Here is a 15013-nt window from a genome sequence, read left to right as displayed (position 1 = left end):
GCTTTGGAGTGTGTATTTATGGGTTTGGTTTTGCAGCCTTAGTTAGGTGAGAGTTGTGTTATCTATTCATTTAGTAAACAACTATTGATCCTTTACTATGTGTGAGGTACTAAGTTAGGTTAAAAGTATTAAAAAAAAAAAAAAAAAAAACTTAAGGAGGTCCCTGTCATCAAGGATTTCATAGTTTGGCAAGTAAGACAGACACTATTGATTGCTAGTTTCTGGATTGTGACCTAATTTATATTAGATGATTTGCCTCTTAGTTCATTGAGGAAATGGAAGCATTTCTTCAAACTTTCCTATCCTTCTCATTAAAAACATCTGTATTTTCACTAAGTTAACCTTTTTCTCTCTTCCTAGTAGAGAAGTGTTATATTTCCTTTGCAAGACCAGCCCTGCTACTTGTGCTGTCAACCTCATTTCTTTGACTTTTTGTTCTTTGTTTCAATGATACCTTCTCCTTTTGTCATCCTCTTATGCATGTTCCATTTTGAAAAACTTCTGCTTACTCTTCCAGCTACTGATTTAGTTCTTTTATTTTTCAGTTAGCAAAATCAGTTTACACTCATTTTCCTCTTTATTCATCCTTAGGCCACTTTGTTAGCACCAATTACTTAACAAGAATCTTTCTCATTAACATCAGGACCTGATGGCAGCTCCAGTGATCTTTCAATTATCAGCCTCTTTATGACTACTGCACCTTAAAGCTTTTTGTCACATAGAGTGTGACACTGATACTGTTCTTGATTTTCTTTCAATATGTCTGAATATTCTTTTTAGTCTCTTTAATAGTCACTTCTGCCTCTGTCCCTTAAATGTTGATGTTTCCTGTCTTATGTGCTTTCTTTTTTATTTTGTTTTATTTTTTTGTAGTTGTGTACGGACAGCATGCCTTTATTTTATTTGTTTATTTTCATGCAGTGCTAAGAAACCAGTGCCTCACACATGCTATGCCAGCACTCTGCCACTGAGCTACAGCCTCAGCCCCTTTATCTTTCTCATTGAAAGAGTCTTATCCACTTTTTTTTTTTTTTTTTGGTAGTTGAACACAAAACCTTTATTTTATTTATTTATTTTTACGTGGTGCTGAGGATCGAACCCAGGGCCTCACATGCAGTAGAGCAGTGCAGCGCTCTACCCGAATGCTCTACTGCTGAACCACAACCCAAGCCCAAGTCTTATCCATTCTTTAGTTTTAACATACATGTTGTCGACTCCCAAATCTCAAGCCCTGACTTTGTCTTGACCTGAAAACCTACTTATTGGACAATTTTATCTAAACATCCTGCAGATGAACTTGGTGTGTTAGAAGGGGAAATAATCCTTTGTATTCTGCATATCCCTTAACAATATTACCTGCCCCTTATTTACTCATGCTTGAAACTTCAGAATCATCTTTTAGTTTTCCCTTTCGTCTACCCATATGCATTTAATTGCTAGTCCTGTCAATTTTACCTATATAGTGTTTTTTGTTGTTTCATGTTTGTTTTGTTTGCGTATCGCTTCAATCCCAACTCTCTTTATTTTTTTAATTTAATTTAATTTAATTTTTTTAGAGAGAGAGAATCTTTTTTTAATATTTATTTTTTAGTTTTCGGCGGACACAACATCTTTGTTTGTATGTGGTGCTGAGGATCGAACCCAGGCCGCATGCATGCCAGGCAAGCACACCACCGCTTGAGCCACATCCCCAGCCCTTTATTTTTTATCTTGAGACAAATACTCACTAAATTGCCAAGATTGGCCTGGAATTTAATTCTGCCTAACTGGGATTACAGGTGTGCGCCGGTGTACCCAGCCAGTGCTCACTCTGGTTACTGGTTATGTCTTATAACTGATCTCCATAAGCCCCAGTCATTCATCTTCCACATTGCCACAAGGCCCCTGCCTAAAATCCTTTGCTTTTAGTAGAAGTCTAAGCTCCTTGTTATAAAATTGAAAACCTTTCCAATTTGGTCCCAGTATATCTCTGTTGATTTACTGCCTCAAATCTCATTGCTTTCTTGTCACTAAATATATATGCTTGTGTATGTTTGGCACTAGGGATCTAACTTGGGGCACTTTACCACTGAACTATATCCTTGGCCCTGTAAGATAGGGTCTGGGAAAGTTGCTGAGACTGGCCTCAAACTTGTGATCTTCCTGTCTGAGCCTCCTGGGATTACAGGGATGCACCACCATGTCCAGCATGCTTTGTGTTTATATATCTACCTTTTTTTAAAAAAAAATTTTTAGTCGTAGGTGGACAATACCTTTATTTCATTTTTATATGGTGTAAGGATCAAACCCAGTGCCTCACACGTGCTAGGTGAGCACTCTTATCACTGAGTCGCAACCCCAGAGCTTTACTCCTGCTCTTTGCTTTAAACAACCACTCTCTTAAAATCATTATGTTGACCTTTTTTTTTTTTTTTTTTTGGTGCTGGGGATTGAACCCAGGGCCTTGGGCTTGTGAGACAAGCACTCTAGCAACTGAGCTATACCCCCAACCCCTTTGTTGACCTTTAAAATGATTTAAATGTCCCTTTCTCTGAAACCCTCTTGGCATCTTTCTTACTTTATCTTCTATGTCTTAGGCATAATTACTTGATCTTTCTTCTTGTAAACAGTTTTGGGGCATATTTCTAGTGTGACACATTATTTTCTGGCTTCTTATTGATATAGCTGCTTGACTTTCTAGACTATGAATTCCTGAAGGGCAGGAATAATTTCTGTCTGAAATTATTAGGCCCAGCACCTAACAGAAACCTTTTCTAGACTGGAATCCATAGCTACCTGCTGAATTAAATAAAGGAACAGCTTACTTTGTCTTTGTAGTCAGTAGGATCAAAGGTAAATCATTGGGGGGCTGGGGGTGTGGCTCAGTGGAAGCACACTTGCCTAGCATGTGTGAGGCACTGGGTTCAATTCTCAGCACCGCATAAAAATAAATAAAATAAAGGTCTATCAACTAAAAAAAAAAAAAAGTAAATTATTGGATCATTGCTGACTTGAATCAGGGAGCCCTAATGAAAGTCATTATGTAGAGGCTGGAGTTGTAGCTCAGTTGTGGAGCACTTGCACATGTGAGGCACTGGGTTCCATCCTCAGCAACACATAAAAATAAATAAAATAAAGGTATTGTGTCCATCTGAAACTTAAAAAAATATGTTTTAAAAAGTTAGGTGGAGGGCTGGGGATGTGGCTCAAGTGGTAGCGCACTCGCCTGGCATGCGTGCGGCCCGGGTTCAATCCTCAGCACCACATACAAACAAAGATGTTGTGTCCGCCAAGAACTAAAAAATAAATTAAAAAAAAAAAAAAAAAAGAAAGAAAAAAGTTAGGTGGAATCTAGAAAGTCTTGACTCTTATGTGGTAGTCCTTTAGGACCTTCCTAATTCCTCAGTTACAGACTATTGCCACCACTACTATCCCACCTCTTTTTTTCTTTTCCACAGTACTGATGATTGAATGTAGGACCTCATGAGTGCTAAGCAAGGATTTGACAACTGAGTACGTTCCCAGCCCTTTTATTTTATTTTTTAATTGTGGTACTAGGGATTGAACCCAGGGCCTTGCTCATGCTAGGCAAGCACTCAACCACTGAACTACATTCACATTCTGTTTATAAATTTTTATTTTTCGACAGCGTCTCACTAAGTTGTCCAGGCTAGCTTCAAACTTGTTATACCTTCTGCCTTAGCCTCCCAAGTGATTGGGCTTATAGGCATGTGTTACTACACCTAGCAGATTATTACACTTTTTATTATTGTCTCAACTCTTAAAACCTAACTACCCAGAGCAGGTGTAATTCCCGTCAATTGTTTCTTCCTTAGGAGTAGTTATTTAAAGCTTTCACTGAGGAGACTACCTTTTTGTCTCAACCTTACCCTGCTCTCACTAGGAGGAGACAGCCTCCTGAGACATACCAGACAAAAGAAGTTATTTGATCTTCAACTCCCACCCCCACCCCCACCTTAGACTTATCTCATCTTGGAGCAGCTGAAGGAAGATAGCTGGAACTAAGCACAACATTTCATGGACCTCACTGGCACAGCCCCACAGGCTCTTAGAAGGGCCCAAGAAAGGATGAGTAGCTGTCTCTAGTCCTAGTCATTCTACCAGCTTCTATTACACAATTATTGGAGCTTTTTACTCCCCTCCTGAAAGGCCTCAGCATGCTCAGAGAGTACTCAGACACCACCACCCCACCCCTTCCCATCTAGCCAGTTTATTCTGACAAGCGTTTCCAGGAAGCCACTAGGGGGCAGAAAGCTTGAAAAATAGGGAACCAATCCCCTCTGACTAAATCTAATGGGACCCAGCTGCTCATAGTTGTGGAAATAATTACCTATGACTGGATACTTTGGGGAAGAATCTGGTGGAGTTGGGCTTCTGTCTGTTGCAACACAAGCCGTTGACCTTCTTCCAGCTCCTGCTGACATGCTCTTTACATACCCTATATTTTCCCTTCATATTTTATATTCGTAGAACTTAATACATAAAGGAGGTGTACTGTGTATATTAATCATCAGAGAAGTTACTTTCTGCCTTCTTGCCCCAGCGCAGACTTTGTCCTATGTCTGCTGTCCTCTGGTGGTGATAGTTTGAACTGTATTCTACCTACCTTCTAGTAAGTGGTCTGCTGGCAGATAATGCTGGACATTTTTTCAGTAATCCAAATTCAAATTTTGAAATATGCATTTAATGGAAAAATTTTTCATTGCTGAATTTTGTATTCGTTTTCAGGCAGCATTACATAATACAAAGAATAGAGCCTGGTCTTTTGAGTCAGAATTACCTAGGTTCATATCACAGTTCTGCTGTTTTCTACTGACCTTGGGCAACTTACCTAAACTGAATTTTCTTGTCTATAAAGTGGAGATATAATAAACATCTCAGCGGGGGAATTAGATGATTGTAAAATGCATAGCCCCAACTACCCTAGCACATAGTAGGTGCTCAATAAAAAGTTGTAATTGCTTCAATAATGGTAATTTGCTCATTGTGTGAATCCATGTGATTTTTGTTTCTTTCTTTGTATTGTAGTGCTGGGGATCGAACCCACAACCTCACATATGCTAGGCAAGTGCTCTACTACTAAGTTATATCCCCAGCTGTTTTATTATTATGGTAAAATACACATAAAAAATTAACCATTGTAACTATTTTCAGTGTCATTTTTTTTTAACTCTGAGAAATTTTATGTACTTTCTGACCCTTGAGTCTGAAAAATGAGGTAAAATCTAGTATGGGGTATGAGGCCTCCCTCTGCCCAGGAAGCTGTAGATCTGAGCCCTGAATACATGAGTTACAGGGGATCTTGGGCAAAGCTAAATGGCTCTAGGTATTTGACCTTGCTTTGGTTTCTAGCCTGAGAAAGGCTGACTGGATCCTGCACCTTCTTCCAAGGTCAGCAAAGGGCAGAGATTTGAAGTTAGGTATCACTGGATTCTCAGCTGGGCCTCCAAATCCCCCTCCTCCTGCTCTTCAGAGAAAAGAGGAGGTGGCTAAAGAGAGGAGGATATGAGATTGGTTCTCTGCTCCTCCCTTTCTTTCCCTGTTTTCCTCATACCCACTCTCTCCCCCACAGCAGCCTTCTCCCCCACAGAGAGACTGGGATAGGACAGAGGGGGTGGAGTTGGGGACTCAAGGCTTGGAAGCTCCATAGTGCCCTGTATCTGAAGGGAGCTTTGCTCTGGGGCAGCTGTGCTGGCTTATGCTGTCCTCCTCCTGCTACTGCCATCCTTCAACAAGATGCTGGGGAGATTGGGACTTTGGGCATTGCTTCCTACAGCTGTACAAGGTGAGTGTCTATAGGGAGGGGCAGGATCTTTCCACCCACTCAGTGAGCAAAAAGGACTCTTGAAGCAGAAGCCATCACTTTGGAAGAGTGGTGAGTGAGCTGGATGAGTGAGGGTGAAGGGTAGTCATGTGTCCCTGTGGTGGCATCAGGTTCCAGGCCTCTGCTGACCTGGGTTTCCCTTGTGGCTTTACTGACCCTGGGAAATGAAAATCATGTTTTGTCTATCCTTTTGCCCCCACATTCACACCCTTCTTGAATCCTTCCCTTTCCCCACCCTGGGTTTCAGCACCACCAAACAGGAGGACCTGTGTGTTCTTTGAGGCCCCTGGAGTGCGGGGAAGCACAAAGACACTGGGGGAGCTGCTAGATGCAGGACCAGGGCCTCCCAGGGTTATTCGCTGCCTCTACAGTCACTGCTGCTTTGGGATCTGGAACCTGACCCAAGGCCGGGCCCAGGTGGAAATGCAAGGTGAATGGCAAAGTATACGGCAAGTGATAGTTAGGGTGGGAGACAGGAATGTCCTGGGGGAGAAGGGGAGAGATGGAAATGTGTGGAGGAAAAGAAAAGCCTATGTGAGATAGAAGGATGCTTCTCGCAGAGAAGGGAGTTATCCTTTCTGATTCCAGACCCCATTTTGTCCTCTCCCTTGTTCCTTCTATTCTACTCTTCCCCTAATCCTACCCCATCAGGATGCCGAGACAGTGATGAGCCAGGCTGTGAATCCCTCCACTGTGACCTGAGTCCCCGAGCCCATCCCAGCCCTGGCTCCACTCTCTTCACCTGCTCCTGTGGCACTGACTTTTGCAATGCCAATTACAGCCATCTGCCTTCTCCAGGGAACCTGGGGGTTCCTGGCCCCCAAGGTACCCAGGCTACCCCAGGTAATTACTGGCTAGAGCCCCATCCTGAGGCCCAGGTAAGGAGGAGAGGTAGAACCAGGTCTAGTTCTCACCCTACCCCCTCCATAAGCTTTCCTCCTCCTGGCCTTGGGAAGCTGGTTGCCCTGGTGACAGAGAGATAAGGGGGCTTGTGACTAGGATGGGGGTGGGTTGAGAAGCAAGCTCTCTGAGCAGGGGAGAGGTGCAGAGAGCAGTTTGGGGCAATGTTCACCCACCTCTGTTCTTGTCTTAATGACCAGGCGAGTCCATCTGGATGGCATTGGTGCTGTTGGGGCTGCTTCTCCTCCTCCTGCTTCTACTGAGCAGCAGCATCTTGGGTACTAATTTGCCCCATCTCTCCCTTATGACCAAGATACTGCCCTCAAGCTCTGAGTCTCTTGTCACCACTGACCCCACATTCCTGAGATCTCTATACACTGTCTTTCATGACCTCCATAGACAACTCCCTTCCTGCAAAGTCCCCTTCCCTTGTCCCCATGCCTATACACCCTGACCTTCAGGTTCTTCTCTGCAACCAGCCCTGCTGCAGCGAAAAGCCTACAGAGTGCAAGGTGGGCCACAGCCAGAGCCAAACTCAGGCAGGGACTGGAGTGAGGAGCTGCCGGAGCTGCCGGAGCTGCCGGTGCTGCCAGAGCTGTGCTTCTCCCAGGTGCCCCCTGGAGGGAGGAAGGGCTCCTCTGGGCATTCCTGGAGGTTATACTGGGGAGAAAATCTGGCCCTGGTGTTAGTTCGGAGGCCTGCACCCAGCACAGTGTTCCCACTAGGTAATCCAAGAAGGAAGTCACGCAGTGATGTGGGCTGGGAGGCTGCAAGGCGAGCTGGTAGCCATCAAGGCCTTCCCTCCAAGGGCTGTGGCCCAGTTCCGAGCCGAAAGAGCAGTGTATGAGCTGCCAGGCCTACAGCATGACCACATTGTCCGCTTTATTACTGCTGGCCAGGGGGGCCCTGGCTCCCTGCCCTCTGGGCCCCTGCTGATACTGGAATTGCATCCCAAGGTGAGGACTAAGGAGTGTGTGTGTGTGTGTGGGGGGGGGGAGTTGGGGGAGGTTGCATGGCAGGGGGCTGGCTATATACACTTATTCTTCTGCTTTAGATTTTCTCTTCCTTAAAGCAATTTTTTTTTTTTTTAAACTGGAGATTGAACAGTGCTTTACCACTGAGCCATATCCCCAAACCTTTTTATTTTTTTTTATTTTGAGACAGGGTCTTATTAAGTTGATTAGGGTCTTGCTAAATTGAAGAGGCTTGCCTCAAACTTGCAATCCTCCTGCCTCAGCCTTCACTGGGATTACAGTCATACACCACCATGTGTGGCTTGTCTTTTTCTTTTTTATTACACAAGTAATGCAAACTTTTTTTTTTTTTTTTTTTGAGATGGGCTCTCTCCCTATGTTCCCCAGGCTGGCCCTGAACTCTTGGGCACAGTGATTTTCCTGCCTCATTGCCCAAGTAGCTGGGACTGCAGGTGTATACCATCCACCTGGCTCATGTTAATATTTTTAACCCTTAAAATATAGATAAGGGAAGGGAGAAACCAAACAGTTAATATTCCCAACCTTAAAGAAAACCATTGTCGGGCTGGGGATGTGGCTCAAGTGGTAGCGCGCTCGCCTGGCATGCTGCCCAGGTTCAATCCTCAGCACCACATACAAACAAAGATGTTGTGTCCGCCGAAAACTAAAAAATAAATATTAAAATTCTCTCTCTCTCTCTTTTTAAAAAAAAGAAAAAAAGAAAACCATTGTTAAAGAAATAGCTCACCCAATACAGTGGCAAAAACTTGTAATCCCAGCCAGTTGGGAAGCTGAGGCAGGGGGATCACAAATTGAAGGCCAGCCTGGGCAATTTAGCAAGACCCTGTCTTAAAATAAAAAATAAAAAGGGCTGGGGCTATAGCAAAGTGGTAAAGTGCCCCTGGGTTCAATCCCCAGTATGGTGGGGGTGGGGGTGGATAAAAAGACTGGAGGTATAAGTGTCATATGTCAAATGTACTAAAATCTAAAAGGGAGGGCCCTGAGGTGGAGAACAATGAGTTGCAGGATAAAGAGGGGGAAGTAGGCAGAGGCCAGAGCACACTGGGCCTTGTCGGTCTACTAAAGGTTGGGATTGTTTTTTTTTTGTTTCTATAGCATTTCCCATCTAATAGGCATTGTATTAAGCACTTTAGACACATTTTCATACTTAATATTCATATGCTATGAGGTAGGAATTACTATCCACAGAGGCTCAGGAAAGAAAGTCATTTTCCCAGGATCGGTGTGACTCTAGAGTTGCTTTTCTCCTGTTCACCCCAAAAGCAGGACTCTTCCACCTGTGTGTAAGAGCTCCATTACCCAAGTCCTTTTCCTCTTGTCGTTCAACCTCTTCAACCTGTTTTGGTGCCCAAATGCAGTAGTCCTTCCCTGGATTTTATCAGCCCCTACAGCTCCTCTATCTCTGAGATCTTGAATTCTGGAAAGTCCCCCCTTTGACCATGTTCCTCCTGACCCTGCTCAAAAATCACTTTTTGTTCCTTTAACTGTGTCTGACTTCCCCTAGATAGTTAGTGGGTTTTGCTTCACATCTACGGCACTTTTTTCCCCCCCATTGTGGTATTTATTGCATTCTATGCTTATATGTTATCATTATGTCTCACCTGTCCCTGAGCTACCTTGGTGTCTCAATACAGTTGCTGGTATACCAAAGGTGCTCAAAAATGTTTGTTGAATGGGGGGCTCTATTGCTTCTTTGCCTCCAGTTCCTTATCTGCTGCTCCTATCCACCAGGTCTACCTATTCATGTCTACAGAGACCTGACACTTCAAGCAAGGTAGTTCATGAGAGAGGCCCCTGAATAACTTTCCTCTTCTCTTTGTATCAAGTTCTCTGAGTTGGCATAAGGTGGTGGTTAATAGTGGGTGATTCGTGAGTCAGACTGCTTGGATCTGTGCCCCACTTGTCTCTCACCAACTGACCTTAAGCAAGTTTACTTAACTTCCTCTAAGCTCTTCCTCTGTAAAATAGAGGTGATCAGAATACTTCCCTTGTAAGGTCATCATGAAGATTTCAGAGGCCAGTGCACATGGCCTGGGCCACAATATGCACTCAGTTATGTTGACTTGAAGTTCCTTCCTTCCTTCCTTCCTTCCTTCCTTCCTTCCTTCCTTCCTTCCTTCCTTCCTTTCTGTAGTTGTGGATGGACAGAATGCCTTTATTTTATTTGTTTATTTTTATGTGGTGCTGAGGATAGAACCCAGTGCCTCACACATGCAAAGCAAGCACTCTGCCACTGAACTACAGTCCCAACTACTGGAGTTACTATTTTTCACATCAGTCTCACTGATGCTCATTCTTACTCCTCCACTGCCTGTTGTTGTTTTGGTCTGGACCTGTCAGGGTGTCTGTCTGCAGGGCAGGTTTGGAAAGAGATCTGTCAACTGATCCCTACTCTCTGTGATTTATCAGTCACCCCTCTTCTCTCTGTTTTCCTCAGGGCTCTCTGTGCCACTACTTGACCCAGCACACCAGTGACTGGGGAAGTTCCTTGCGGATGGCACTCTCCCTGGCCCGGGGCCTGGCATTTCTGCATGAGGAACGCTGGCAGGATGGTGGGTGAACCGGCTGCCAAGGGAGTCAGGAACCACACTACTGTGTCCAATTCTCCCTTAGCTTGGAAGGGAAAGATTGGGTCAAAAGAGTAAGGAAGACCCATATCTCTTCAACCTTGGATTTTCTCACAGGCCAGTATAAACCAGGTATTGCCCACCGAGATCTGAGCAGCCAGAATGTGCTCATTCGGGAAGACAGGTCATGTGCAATTGGAGATCTAGGCCTAGCCTTGGTGCTCCCTGGTTTCAGTGGGTCCCCTGCCTGGGCTCCTTCTCAATCCCAAGGCCCAGCTACCATCATGGAGGTGAGTACTATGGGTAAGGGTAAGGGACAGGATGATGGTGGTAGCATTGTGACTATCACTATGGCAGTAGTGCTAATGCAGCAGTGCCTGAGGTGGTAGGGACATTGCTGAGTCTATGGTGGGGGGCATTATGTTGCATGAATTAGGGATGCAATGAGGGTTGCCACAGAGATGATTCTTGGCCCTCCACACCTTGCTCTCCAGGCTGGCACCCAAAGGTACATGGCGCCAGAACTCTTGGACAAGACTCTGGACCTCCAGGATTGGGGCACAGCCCTTCGGCGAGCAGATGTTTACTCTCTGGCTCTGCTCCTATGGGAGATCATGAGCCGCTGCCCCGATTTGAGCCCTGGTAAATTTCTTACTCCTGATGCCCCACTCACCCCTTCTAGGCTTACTGACTTGGTTCCAGAAAGCTGTGACCTTCTTTCCCTGCCTTCACTACATGGGAGGCACCTCAGGGCAAGCTGACATCTATTCCTTGTACCTTCCCCCAGATGGCAGACCATCACCTTTCCAACTGGCCTATGAGGCAGAATTGGGCAGCACTCCCACCACCTGTGAGCTATGGGCCTTGGTAGTAGAGGAGAGGAGGCGCCCTTATATCCCATCTACCTGGATATCCTTTGTTACAGTAAGAGGCCACTTCTAGCCAGCTGGGGACTGGGTATGGGCTTCAAGGACTTCTCTTCCAGGACTAGTCTATCTATTCCTACCTCCTCTCATCTCTCACCACTCCCTGGTTCATGTTCCTCTGAAACTAGAAAAACTGAAGAGGTCCTCAGTTGACCCTCTTTCACCCTAAGTCTCATACACCCCATTCCATCCACAACTTTCCTGCTCAAGTCTCTCTGTATTCTCCACCATCAATTAGCCCTGTTCCTCATTTCAGCAGATCATCCCTGACTTTGCTTCTTTTCTGGGCTCTGCTTCCAAGATGGTGCCTCCCCTGGTATGTTGGAACCCAAAATCTAACCAGTGACTTCTTGTTGTGTCTCATACATCTGTATTTCTGATGCAACCCAATAAAAGTCAGTTCTAGGTAGCTCAGTAATAGATCACATGCTTAGCATGTTCAAAACCCTGGGTTCAATCCCTAGCACTGCAAAAAAAAAAAAAAAAAAAAAAAGGAAAGGAAAGAAACAGAAAATAGGTGTGGCTGGTGCAGTGGTGCACTCCTGTAATCCTAGCAACTTAGAAGGCTAAGGGAGAAGGGTTACAAGTTTGAGGACCATCTTGGCAATTTAGTGAGACCCTGTCTCAAAATAAATAGATATATAAAAAGGGCTGGGGGTGTAGTTCAGTGGTAAAGTGCCCAGTGAAACAACAACAAAACACAGACAAAAACAGGAGTAGTAGACATTGAAGATGGAAGATGCCTTTTAACCTTGGGGTCTACTCAAGATCCCAGGGTCAAGCCTGCTTCCCTGTCATTCCTCCGAGGACCCTGGTGGACTAAGGGAGCTCTTGGAAGACTGCTGGGATGCTGATCCAGAAGCACGACTGACAGCTGAGTGTGTACAGCAGCGCCTGGCTGTCCTGGCCCATCCTCAGGAGGCCTACCCCTTCCAAGAGAATTATACACACATCTGCCTACCTCTCTGCCCAGAAGACTGTACCTCCACTCCTACCCCTGCCATTCTCCCCTGTGGCCTCAGCTGAGGGCCTGTCACTTCAGTATTCATTAAGGCCTTGATTCCAGGAATCCTTAGTTTTATCTTAGTTCTCATGTGTAAATGAGCAGTTTATGTGGAATCTATGTTCATGTAAACATAAATGTGATCATGTGCCTATTTGGGCTGCCTCATGACTACCTTTCCCACTTGCTGAATCTGGGATTATTCTGTGGCATCTGGTTCACAGCAGTTCTGACCAGTGAATAGTGGTAGATGTGCACAGGAAAAAGAATAAAGTGAGCTTTCCAGATTTTTATCCTTGGCCTTCCACCTTTCATGTGACCCTGGGCCCTCCCTTCTCTCTCCTTTCTCCACTAGAACTTTTTTTTTTTTTTTTAAATGGTGGTATCTCACTGAGTACTGTGGTATACACCTATAATCCAGCACTCAGAAGACTGAGGCAGGAGGATTGCAAATAAGGGCTGGAGATGTAGCTCAGTGGTTAAATTCCCCTGGGTTCAATTCCTAATACCAAAAAATAAAAAAATAAAAAAAGATAAAGGGCTGTGAATGTAGTTCAGTGTTAAAGCACCCTGGGTTCAATTCCCAGTGCCAAATGAATGAATGAATGAATAGATAGATAGATAGATAAATAAGTGATGGGATCTCCTTCTGGGCACTGGGGAAAGAAGAGTGAACACAATGAGGTCACTGTACCTGAAGGTGCTCAGTAACCTGCAGCTCATATTGTAGGCTCTGTACAGGGTGGTGGAGTAATAGGGAAGCCTTGAGCAGGGGACTTCATAGAGCATGGTATGCTTGAGTTGGGTCTTGCTTGAGCAGGAGTTTCCCAAGAACATGGGGCAATAGGACATTCCTGGCCTCTGTAAGGGGTAGTAGCATACAGTATACAAAGAGAACACAGGTAATTTGGATAGCAAAAATGTAAGATGCATGGTGGGGAGACAAGGGAAGGGATGCAAAGAATAACAGGTAATGTTTTGTGAGCCCTGATAAGAAGTTCTTCCTCCATTTATTTATTTATTTTTGTACCTACTTTCCCACTTCAACCTAAGCTGAACACCACTTTCTGGATAATCTTTAAACATAATGTACACTACATCTTGCCTCTGCTTAACAGTCCGCTTTAATTTTCCATTATAATTCTGCTAACACCATTTACAGAGGAGAAGACCAAGGGCTCAAGAAGTTCAGAAATGTGTCTAAGATCACATAGGTCACACAACTTTTAGATAACAAAGCAAGGGAGCCAGGTGTGAGTCACTTCTGAGTCACTTTGATAATCCCAGTGACTCAGAAGTTTGAGGCAAAAGGATCGTAAATTTGAGGCCAGCCTCAGCAATTTAGTAAGACCCTGCCCAAAATTAAAAAAAAAAAAAATTACATAGGACTGGGGATGTGGCTCAGTGCTACAGTGCTTCTGGGTTCAATCCCCAGTGCTGCAAAATAAATGAATGAATGAATAAATAAATAAAAATAAACAAAACAACAATAAAAAAAAAAAAAAGCAAGTCATTAAAAATGTTTTACAGGGAGTGGTGGCACTTGCTTATCTATAATCCCAGTGGCTCAGGAGGCTGAGGCAGGAAGATTGCAAGTTGAAAACCAACTTCAGCAATTTAGCAACTACCTAAGCAACTCAGTAAGATCCTGTCTCTAAATTAAATGTAAAACAAGGCTGAGTTTATGGCTCAGTGGTTAAAGCCCCTGGGTTTAATCCCCAGTAGGGGGAGGGGGGAGGGGGCTCTTAAAAGCTGGGTGCAGTGGCAAAAACATCTGTAATCCTAGCTATTGGAAGGCTGAGGCAGGAGAATGCTTGAATCTAGAAGTTCTTGGCCAACCTAAGCAATATAATGAGAACCTGTCTCAAAAAAAAAAAAAAATCATCTTTATGAAAACCCTGTAAATTATGAGAAATGAATGTACAAAGGAATGTACAAACATGTTGATGAGCATAGACTATGTTAGATAAACAAATACACCTATGATCACAAGAGAAACAGACAAGTTCCAATTGACAGACATTTTACAAAATACTTGACCAGGTACTCAAACCATGAAGGTCATCAAAAACAAAAATCTGAGAAACTATTACAACTGATTAACAAAAAAGATTGTATGATTCAGCTTGACATGACTGCTGACATTTTGAGCTATAACTACTATGATTGCCTCAGTGTAATTCTAGATAATTTTTTTTTTAAAGAGAGAGAGAGAGAGAGAGAGAGAGAGAGAATTTTTTAATATTTATTTTTTAGTTTTTGGCGGACACAGCATCTTTGTATGTGGTGCTGAGGACTGAACCCGGGCTGCACGCATGCCAGGCAAGCGCTCTACCGCTTGAGCCACATCCCCAACCACTAGATAAATTTTTGTTTGTTTTTTCTTTTGGTACAAGGGATTGAACCAAGGGGTGCTTAAACACTGAGTCACATCCCCAGCCCTTTTTAAATATTTTATTTACAGATAGGGTCTCACTGAGTTGCTTAGGGCCTTGCTAAATTGCTGAGGCTGGCTTTGAACTCCAGACCCTCCTGCCTCAGCCTCCAAGCTGTTGGGATTACAGGCATGTGCCACCATGCCTGGTTCTACCTGCACAGTTTTTGTTCTTCTTTTTTTTTTTTTTGGTTTGGTACTGGGGATTGAACCAAGGGCATTTTACCACTGTGCTACATCCCCAGCCATTTTTTGAGACAGGATCTTGCTGAATTGCTTAGGGCCTTGCTAAATTACTGAGGTTGGGTTTGAAGTTGTGATCCTCCTACCTCAGTTTCCAGAGTCTCTGGGCTTACAGGCCTGC

General features: G+C 44.2%; 1 protein-coding gene across 1 annotated transcript; it reads left to right on the top strand.

Annotated features, from left to right (window-relative positions):
• Positions 1-5736: 5736 nt before the first annotated feature.
• Amhr2 (anti-Mullerian hormone receptor type 2) lies at positions 5737-12508 on the top strand. Its single transcript, XM_071609278.1, has 12 exons — positions 5737-5785; positions 6072-6254; positions 6476-6667; positions 6925-7002; positions 7204-7334; positions 7450-7680; positions 10157-10271; positions 10404-10576; positions 10781-10928; positions 11074-11210; positions 11469-11528; positions 12020-12508. Exons 1-12 carry the CDS (start codon positions 5737-5739, stop codon positions 12236-12238), a joined length of 1716 nt encoding a protein of 571 aa, XP_071465379.1. The 3' UTR covers positions 12239-12508.
• Positions 12509-15013: the final 2505 nt, after the last annotated feature.

Source organism: Marmota flaviventris, chromosome 3 (genome assembly GCF_047511675.1).
Source record: "Marmota flaviventris isolate mMarFla1 chromosome 3, mMarFla1.hap1, whole genome shotgun sequence".
In the NCBI taxonomy this organism is placed as follows: domain Eukaryota; kingdom Metazoa; phylum Chordata; class Mammalia; order Rodentia; family Sciuridae; genus Marmota; species Marmota flaviventris.
Note: the sequence above shows the minus strand (reverse complement) of the source record. Positions and strands in the feature narration are given on the sequence as shown.

Coding starts and splice junctions, on each gene's coding strand:
- Amhr2 (XM_071609278.1), top strand. CDS start 5,737: ATGCTGGGGAGATTGGGACTTTGGGCATTGCTTCCTACAGCTGTACAA. Junction 7,003..7,203: donor ACTGAGCAGCAGCATCTTGG/GTACTAATTTGC, acceptor CTCTGCAACCAG/CCCTGCTGCAGCGAAAAGCC. Junction 7,681..10,156: donor TACTGGAATTGCATCCCAAG/GTGAGGACTAAG, acceptor TGTTTTCCTCAG/GGCTCTCTGTGCCACTACTT.